Source organism: Suillus fuscotomentosus (assembly GCF_016647785.1).
Source record: "Suillus fuscotomentosus strain FC203 chromosome Unknown F5891scaffold_38, whole genome shotgun sequence".
In the NCBI taxonomy this organism is placed as follows: Eukaryota; Fungi; Basidiomycota; class Agaricomycetes; order Boletales; family Suillaceae; genus Suillus; species Suillus fuscotomentosus.
Window position 1 is genome coordinate 411,358 of NW_024539550.1, and position 9,657 is coordinate 421,014.

A 9,657-nucleotide genomic window follows, 5' to 3' on the forward strand; every position below is an offset into this window, starting at 1 on the left:
CCTCCTCCATTCTTGCACGTTTGGATTGGGGGCCAGAATTCGTCAAAGACTCTATGTCCTCTGGCTCGTATCTTGATCTGTGCGGAAATTCATAGTCGACATCTTCGGGTATGTCATATTCATAGTCTTGGGGTGTCAATGTATCTGATGTGCTAGATTGGCTGTCGACCTGTTCTGAACACCTGGTGTTTTGATGCGAGACCATGAGGTCCCATTGTTGGCGACATGTCGGAGTGTTTTGGATGTGTAAGGTTACATCTTTGTGTCGGCTGAGCTCTTTGAGACAGAAATTACAGCGCGGTTTCTGCCTGGTGTATGACATTGTTCAAGACTCAAAGTTCTGACTGAAGGCACTTAGGTAGATTCTTTTCCAGATTCTGCCTGTATTTTGTATTTTTACTGTGGTTTCAGTGCGTTTCTGTGCCAAAATCAGCCCATGTCTCAGACTGACATCCTGACAGGCTCCATCACGATTCTCGGGCCATATCGGTGAATGTTGCTTGCAAATAAACCTTATCGTGTCGTCAACTTTGTTGATCTTTCTTCCTCCCCTCCTTCTTCTCCAACAGAATGTCTGCAGTTGAACGTTCAGTGGCCCGTCGTGATCGCCGTCCTACTGAGAGAGCTCAGTATATCTGTAAGTCTTCATATTACAATTTTTTTCACGTCATGTTGATTTGACCTTCAATTGAAGCTGAGACTCACAAGGACAAAGAAAATCGCCAGCACCAGCAGGTCAATAAGGCCCACGAACGTCAAGAGAAGGCTCGTCAGAAGGCAAGCAAGGCTGCCGAACGCGAAGCTTACAAGAACAATACTGGACGCACTCAAGTCTCCACAGTGCTGTCGAGTGACGATCCTGGTGTATGTTTGTTAGTATTCTCGTCAATAGTCAATTGTAATGACCCTCACACCATTAGTTTACAAGTCAAACTGTGTCAACACCTGCCAGGGACCCGAACTTGGTTGCACGGAAAAGTACAGTGCCACTCGCACCACACCGGGTCACATTGGTATGTCTATTTACAACATTGTGCTTTTTCGTTGACTAGTAATACTAGAACAAGACTCCACGTCTCAACACATTGACACCAGAAAAAGCTGCTGAGCTGTTGCGTCTGCGTGAGGCTGTGCTGGCCAAACAAGCAATGAGTCCAGTTGCGGCGTTGTCTCGAGGTGAGTACCTGTATTTATTTAAATTGTGCCGAATTTAATAGCAGCCTACTATGTCTACTCAATTGCAGGTGGTCCCCACCCTAGTTCGAGCCTCAACAATACTATGACTCACTCTCCTAGCCCAACTGACGAGGCCCTATTCGACAAAGCTATTGAAGGCTTGGTCGACTTCAACATGGATGGGGACCAGGGTAATGACTCGCTCGTGGCTGACAACAACAACTATATTGGTGATGAAGGTAGTAGGTCCCCATCCCCCAGCATCGAATGTGTGGGCAAATGTCGCCGTGGAGCATCTGATGGTGACAACAACAGCGAACCAGTGCGGAAGGCTGTCAAGATACAGGAAAGTAAGGGATGGCCGAAGGCTGCTGATTATGAACCATCTGTTCGCACCATCTTCGGCATGGCATGGGCACTCTATCGTGGCCGTCTCTGCACAGAGGGTCCCATGCCTGACCATATGCAGGAGGTGACGTGGGCCAAGTTAGCATGGAATGAAGCATGTAAGAGGCTACATACTCAAGTTGCTTATGATGCGGAGATTTTAAAAATGGTCAGTGATTTTTATCGTGAACATGCTATCTCTAATGTGTTACCTAGATCACTTCGCGAGGTTCCCACCTTCGTGGTGAAGTCAAGACTAAGGTCCGGCCATATGTTGCAGATGAGTATGGGTTCGAGACGAGCACCAAGCAATCTGTCATCGATCGCAACATCATGCTTGCACGAGAACTCAAGAAGGATTTTGCCTTCGTTTATAAGGCAAGTACCTATTTACGTTGCCGTGTGTTTGCTCAACATGATTTTTTAGACTCGCTCCCCTGATGGTAACAAAGGCTTATACAGTGCCAAGATTATCCAGAAGGGGGTCAACACCATATGGTTCCGCGACAAGAAAGATGAAGGTGTGCTATATCCCGAGTTCTACAAACCATTCCCAGAGGTTGCCTTTGCATTGCTTTTGACTGCGGTACCGTTTTTTTTTGCTGTGGGGATTGAGTGCTGATTGCCATCAGATTGAAAGTTGCATCGATGAGTGGAGCAGTGGAGCTCAAACGAACAAGATGTTCACTGTGGATGAGTATCAGGATGTGCTCGACGAACATCTCAACAACCTTGCAGACTTCGATGAACACACCAAGGCTCAAGGCCTGCTACCCAAGCTTTTGTCACGTCTGCATGATAATGGCCGGTATGTCTTTGTCCTTGGCCTTATTAATTCATCTTACCTTCATTCTTCAGCATTTACTCAAAGGCTGACCCACTTGGTCATGAAATTGGCCGCACAATGGCTCGTAGTGCATTCGAGGCTGCAATCGAGGAGTACAATGAATGCAGGGGTGTATCAAGTGATGATGAGGATGATGAGTAGTAGTAGTGTACATTATTATATCAGCCAATGCATGCTATTTTGACGGTTTGTCAATGGTTCGAGCGACTGTGTGGAATTACTGTCAACTATAGACTTATACTGCTGATGACCACACATATGGTTTATCCTATAGAGTACTACATTAACCTACTTCTGCAATGCAGGTACTGGACTCAGCAGCCACCAAGCACTATCACAAGCTATATTGTAACAACTCCGTGCTACCAGGTGTTTGAGAGTGGGGGGGGTAGCTACCTGACTATTCACACAACATAGGCTATGTAGTACTACCCCGCAGCCCCACTTTTCACTGATGTCGGAGGCAACACTTACCCTTACTCATACAATAATGAACTCAACAAGGACGTTTGCACTTTGATCCGCTCTGTGAGTCGAATGTATGCGCTTGCAGACTGCAGTGCGCCGGTATAAGTATAGTCAGACTTAGTAGTATTACTTGCTTAATCAAGACCCCACATACGTGGAGTTTGAAACTACCTTTGCTCTTGACGTCATCCAAGTCGTTACCCATCATTCACAGTTGGTGAGTGTGTCGATCCTCAACAGCCATGCTGATCAAGTCGTTGCCCATTGTTCGCAGGATGATGTGAGTGTATCGACCCTCATTCGAGCAACAGCCACATTGCCCACTGATCTTCAACAGCCATGCTGACCCAAGTCGCCCACTGTTCGCAGAGAGTGAGTGTATTGATCCTCCTTCGAACAACAGCCATGCTGATACAAGTCATTGCTCACCGTTCGCAGTTTGTTTGTGAGTGTGTCGATCCTCAACACCCACGCTGATCAAGTCATTGCCCACTCTTCGCAGAGAGTGAGTGTATTGACCCTCATTTGAGCAACAGCCATGCTGACTCTCCAAGTCGTTGCCCACCGTTCTTAGGATGATGTGAGTGTATCTGTCCTCCTTCGAGCTCGAACCATGCTGAGTCAAGTCGTTGCCCACTGTTCACAGGAAGTCAGTGTGTCGACCCTCATTCGAGCAACAGCCATGCTGACTCTCCAAGTCGTTGCCCACCGTTCTCAGGAAGTGAGTGTATGTCCTCCTACGAGCTCGAACCATGCTGAGTCAAGTCATTGCTTACTGTTTGCAGGAAGTGAGTGTGTCATTACCCACAGGTCACAGGCTCACATGGGTGCGGGTAAGGGTGCGGGTGTGAGTGAGGTCTCCGACACCTTAGGGTTTACCCGTATAGATCCTTAATTATACTTGTATCTAGCACGGAGGAGCAGTCTGCTACCGCAATTGTATGATATATTGGGTGGCCACCAGCTGAATTTGACCGCGGCCGTACGCGTGCAGCAGGAGTGCTATATATATATATAATTACAGCACTCCTATATATTAATATTATATATATGTGTATATATAATATATAAAGCTCGCGAGGTCGCCCTATCAAGGATAGGCCATGGTTTCAGCCGGTGTCGACAAGAGCGCGAAACCTTGACTGCTACATAGAGGAAATGTGACAAAACCGCCATGTTGACGCCGGTGTCCAACGAAGGCGCTGACATGGCTGAAACCTAACCTAGGGTCAGGTTCTACCCTCGTTTCATACAGCCGAAATTTTTGATAACATGCAGTGGAAGCAGACATGAAAAATCTGACTATATTTCTTATGTTTGTTGACATATTGTCTGTGGGAATATGGTTGTGAATATTTGATATTTTGGATCACACATAAAACACCACCAAAATTTGAAGTCGTGCACTCATCTTTATGTTAGTTTGAATATTAAATATTGTCTTCACATTTTGTACAACATATAAACCTCTTTTAAATATCGTTCACCCCGATGTGAGAGGTGCGTGTATCATGCGTTTGATGGCTTCGACCTCAATAGACGCCCAGGACGCTTAAGGCTGTTCGCTTCCACGCCTCCGACCGCCTCCCTGTACCCTATTGCCATACCCGCTGTCCTCCACGGTATGCCGTTCCAGACTCCTGTAGTGCATACACGCGTCCCACTCTTGTTCTCAATCTTTGCAGAATGCATTCAATGGAGCAGTCGGTGCTTCCTAGCCTTGTTTTTGAGTCGAACCGCTACTCCAGCACGTCGCCATGTCACTCAGCCTTCGAACGCATGCAGATAGCCTATTGAAACATCACCCTTCATACCACCGACTCTCAAGACCTGCTTGTGCACCAAATTCCATCCTTCTGGCAACTCAACTCGTCAACAATTCTAAACAGAGCGCTTTTCTTCCGGCCGGCTCTTTCTCTCTTTCCAGCAATATTGCGACGAGCCTTGCCCAGTCCTTAGGCCATTTTGTATAGGGGTGCAGAATCGCTTCAAGCTCACTCGTATGGTTGGTTATGATCGCGCTAGATTTTGACCAGGAAATAAGTGCATTGTTGGTAATATCCTCAAATCAAACTCTGCATGGCTTAAGCATTTGATGAGTCTGTCCTCTCCAAGATACGAAGACGGAGAAAATGGGTTTATCTTGCTTCTCTATTGCTTGCCATTACCACCCATACCCTAATCACTAGGAACAGCATCACGTGTCTCTCGTCTTCCTACTCCCAACCCCGGTTCTTGAATATCTCTACATCAAGAGCGTGGACGAGTGCCTCAACAACAGTCTCATCTAACCTAAGATGGAGGTCACGACGATCACGAGACGACACAACACGCATCCTGGGATCTCCGATGCTGAGGCAAGACGAATTAGAAAATTTTATTCACCTTGGACGCTGAACGGCTCACTGATCCCAATTGAGGTGGATCAGGACTACCGAGTCAACGGATGAAGGGGTAACTCCACCAGATTCCAGAGATTCTGCCATCGTCTGCGTCACGTCAGGTTAGAACTGCTCTGTTGCAGTAGGCGCAAATTCTTTTATGTGTTTGTGAATTCCTAGGTCGAAAACGACTCGCTTACTGTTCTTCGAGTGACGCAGGAAGTGAGGGGACCAAGGGACACTCGAGAGTCTGCCTTGAAGGCAGATGCATACATATACGCCTGTTCGTCAGACAGAGAAGGGAGTGAAGGCGCTTCCGACATCGGTATTAAGTTCAAGTTGAAATGAATTTGATGCAACCTCGCGAATGAAGAGGCTCGGACTAGGGACGAGAAAGAGGATAATAGTCAGGAAATGTACGTAGGGCTGTAAATAAGAAAACTCACCTCAGTTTCGGATCAAAAGACTGACAGAGATTGTTTTAGCGGAGAGGAAATAATATGTTAAGACGGAGAATTAGAGATTGTGTATGTAAAAGAAAAGGTATGAGAGTGACGTATCTTAAGATGTAAGACTCAAATGCACCTGCTCATATAAAGCAATGACAACAGATAGGAAAAGCCAACGGTCAGCTGAAAGTTCATGTTTCCAGGAAGTTGGATTCTTTAACATCATACGTCACGCTGGTTACCTGTTTCAACCACACCGAGTAATCCTGAAAATTCTAGATAATGGAGTTGCTGTTTAATTTTACAAGACTCCACACGAATGACCGACTGATCAATGATGTTACCTGGATCGAGCCTGAAGTTGTGTGCTGGACGAAAGATAACACATGGACAAGAACATTTGGTAACTTGAAGACTATGTAAACGAATTGTTGAACGTCGCATTCCACTGGATTTCAACAACTTGCAAGAACTCACCCCAAATTTTGACATCATAGATGAACATCTGCAGTCAGCATTTGCATATTCGCGCCATGAATACAGCCCAGAAAGCAAAGATGAACGAACACGAACTGACAGCCTATTCAATTAAGGTTTAAATCCTACATACTTCCACATCCGCAGATCCGGGTGGATTGCCATCATCATTGCCATCGTTCCAGCGGATTGAGAGTCTTGGTGACCGATGTCGACTCATCGAATCGGAACCTGTCTGACAAGCGCCTAGTAAGGATCGGAACAGGTACTAGTACCTTGGCTGTAAGCCACGTTGATACTACGTGAGGATGACCAAAGCATACGTGACCTCGTTAAAAGCACAGCTAGATACGTTCTGATACGTCCTCAACTATGGCAACGACCAGACATATCACAAAGTTTGCGCACGGAAACTCGAGCGTTGACCATATACAGTTAACTCCACAACGAAACTTTGATCAAGTGTTGACGACGTGGAAGATGATCGGGCATGCGTATAGCAATATCATGATGTTGATGTGCTCTGATATACTTACTACATCATTGCTCCCGCGGAACCCGTGATTTTCAAACACCGACCTGAGTCACAATGCTTGACACCAATCATGATCATCACCACTGACGATGATGTATATGGGCCATGGCTCTACTCGCAGATCTCATTCATGAATCACTCATCCACACAGAGAAATCGAACTTAGTTAGAGCCTACTGTGGTCCAGGGGCAGGTCGATATCGCTATCTAGGGCGCAGCCGCACTGCCCATGCTAACTTGGCAAGTACTACCCAAACCAGACAGGGTGCGTGCTGCACTTACTAAGTAGTAGATGGGAGCTGTCAACTAACGCTGTGTTTTCAAACTTAGGGTAGTGCAGGACTGGACGAGACAAAGGGTTTCGGTTCGGCTCTCGGGGATTCCTTCTTTGGAGAGCTATCATTAGCATTGCGCCGGGTCCGTTTCTACTGGATCTCCGGGTCATAACGACTTTCTTAAAACCACCTGGAGGCGTGAACAAGCTCCTAGTGGAACGTGTCAGTAAGCGCTGACCAGTGGACTGGTGAGTCCTTGCTTGCGGTTATGCTGATCTCGGTGCTTTTACATGGTCATATCCAATGTGACCCTATGTCATCATATAACGATATTCTCTCCTCACCAGTTCCCTGATCGGCGGTCAATAAGCATTATTTTCATCTTACGAGGTCCTGAACAACGCACAGGATCGGTTTGATCGTCACCGGTGTGACTGGCCCATCAGTAAATTTCGTTTCCTTTCTCGTATCTCCTATGGCAATGTACCAATGATGCATCGGCATGTCAACGGCATCGCTTGGCATCTAAGGGTCATACTAGTACTCATAAGATAGACGGGACAGCTTCTCGATGCCCACGACCATGAACAACTCTGCTAGTGCACCGTTTCATCTTATCGATGATAATTTGAGTGTGCTGTTTGCATTCCAGAGTGCTCATTATTTAGAAATAGCATGCTTTACACTTCTGGTTTACGATCTACTGACTACCTTCGGAGAAGAGGTGTGTGGTGGCTCATAGCGTTATCAGGACTTCCCTCCATCATGTTTGTATCTCAGGTTGAATATTTCTGGTCCGGTCCATGGAGTTTATCCCGGGTTTTGTTTTTCTTGGTGGGTGTGGCTGCATTTTCTCTGAAGTGAGCTCTTATCTGACGGAGCTACTTTAGAACCGATACCTTCCATTTGTCGCCATGATGTAGGTCCAATCAGCTGCCGCTTAAGGGGTTGTCCTGACATTTATCTGGTTTCGGACATCGAAGACCAACGAATGTTGGTGAGTACTATGGTTATTGGCTTCAACTTTTCAATGAATGATCGAATGTCTTAGCACTGTTTGGGGCCAGGATACCAGCTCAGGTTTGATAATTTGTTTCTTACCATTAAATGCTCTCACTCAGTCATATCACAATCAATGATTCTTAGTCGTAAGGCTAAAATTACTCTTCTTAATGGCACATGAACTAATCATCGCATTGTTCAAGGTGCACTCATTGGATCCGCGCTGCATTTGAGCTTTCCATAATCGCAATCTGCGTCAACCAAGGTCCTAGTGGTCTCATATAAGTCACCGTAGACTGGCTAAAACATCGCAATAATAGGAATTCTCCTCCTCCGTGTGTGGTACATGTACTCTCATAGTGCCATTGCGCGAACGGTTGCATGTTTCAGCTATGCAGCATGCGTTGTATCATCCCTCACAATGACGGGCTTGAGCCTCCCATTCCTGCAGTCAACCACGGAATCTCTGCAGCTTCAGCGGCAGATAACAAGTATTCCAGGATGTTCTGCGCCTTCACCATCGATAATCTGGACGGTTTTCGTTCCAAGTACCATCATCCACATGATCTTGTTTGGATTCACGATCGCACGAATTGTGAAGGTCTCTCGTGACTTGCGGATGGATCAATTAATGCAACGTTTGGTACGAGAGTGAGTTCCATTCTGTGAGTAGTATCCTCAGCCCACTTACCGATTATCCAGCGGTGGCCTTGTCTTCTTCGTCTCGATGGGTGAATGATAAATAATTCGTGCACTCGTCAGCGCGCTAATTAGAACACAGCCTCAGCTACATTTTCCGTAGTCGGTGCTCGTTTGAGCAAAGATCCTGTCGTATGTTACCTATCTTTCTCTAAGATCGCCTGCGTGGCGCCTAATACTCCGAGATTACAGATCAACGGGCCAGCAACTTGGTCAAAGTGAATTTTTCCATTCGCATGTTTCATCAATGTTTGCTAAACAGCGTAATTATTTAGCTCACAGCTAGCGATCAGTGCAGTTGCAGTATCTCGACTTATGCTCAGCATACACTCCCTCGCTGGGAAGTTGAAAATCGATCAAAATTGGTTATTCAACCCGTCTGAGCTCAGTAGGGTAAGGTGGTGGGCTGTCTCTAGTGATTATGGCCGGAGCATCGTAGTCGAGATGGACACACATGAACCAGTAGCACAAAAGGTATGATGTTAGTTGTGACATAATAAACGATATAATACCAATCAAATATCACCTCCGATGACACAAGTTAAGGAACATGGTCAAATAGCCAGGGACACTAAACGAAGAGTAATTGTTGGTGATGTCCCTACTGTGATATGCTGGAAAGTGTGCTGGAGGAACAGGGAACTAAGGGGCCGTGGCCAAGCCAGGGTGAGGCATCACAAATTTGAGTCAGAATGATGATTTTGAAGGCTTGCCGAGATGTAGTGAATGCCATTTCATTACCGTTTGGAATTCAACATGGGTCTGCCCCAATAAAGATTTCAGGTACCGTCCACCTACAGACTAAATGTGAATAAACTCACTTTGTACCAGCGATATCCGCTGACATAATCTTACCGTGCAGCTCAATCTGTCGTCCAGCGCCGTTCAATACTACCGTTCCTGTGCTTCATGGATCCCTCGTATACTTTCGCGTCCTTGCCTTGTTTCTACAGGCACCAGT

At 46.3% G+C, this 9,657-nt stretch overlaps 3 protein-coding genes across 3 annotated transcripts; 2 read left to right on the forward strand and 1 right to left on the reverse strand.

The window, feature by feature from the left end:
- Positions 1-1,540: 1,540 nt before the first annotated feature.
- F5891DRAFT_900777 (uncharacterized protein) lies at positions 1,541-2,372 on the forward strand (the record flags this gene model as incomplete). The annotated part of the gene is made up of 4 exons (XM_041373458.1): positions 1,541-1,732; positions 1,780-1,932; positions 1,991-2,149; positions 2,196-2,372. Coding segments are annotated over 4 exons (681 nt in total), but the record flags the coding sequence as incomplete, so codon positions are not given.
- Positions 2,373-5,094: 2,722 nt separating this feature from the next.
- F5891DRAFT_1190724 (uncharacterized protein) lies at positions 5,095-5,582 on the reverse strand (the record flags this gene model as incomplete). The annotated part of the gene is made up of 3 exons (XM_041367346.1): positions 5,095-5,230; positions 5,285-5,367; positions 5,460-5,582. The coding sequence occupies 3 exons, from the start codon at positions 5,580-5,582 to the stop codon at positions 5,095-5,097; spliced, it is 342 nt and encodes a 113-aa protein (XP_041224210.1).
- A 2,077-nt stretch (positions 5,583-7,659) lies between these two features.
- F5891DRAFT_454679 (uncharacterized protein) lies at positions 7,660-9,420 on the forward strand. The gene is made up of 9 exons (XM_041371893.1): positions 7,660-7,829; positions 7,886-7,992; positions 8,047-8,075; positions 8,201-8,262; positions 8,318-8,648; positions 8,700-8,728; positions 8,779-8,828; positions 8,889-8,914; positions 8,972-9,420. Exons 1-9 carry the CDS (start codon positions 7,799-7,801, stop codon positions 9,174-9,176), a joined length of 870 nt encoding a protein of 289 aa, XP_041224211.1. The 5' UTR covers positions 7,660-7,798; the 3' UTR covers positions 9,177-9,420.
- Positions 9,421-9,657: the final 237 nt, after the last annotated feature.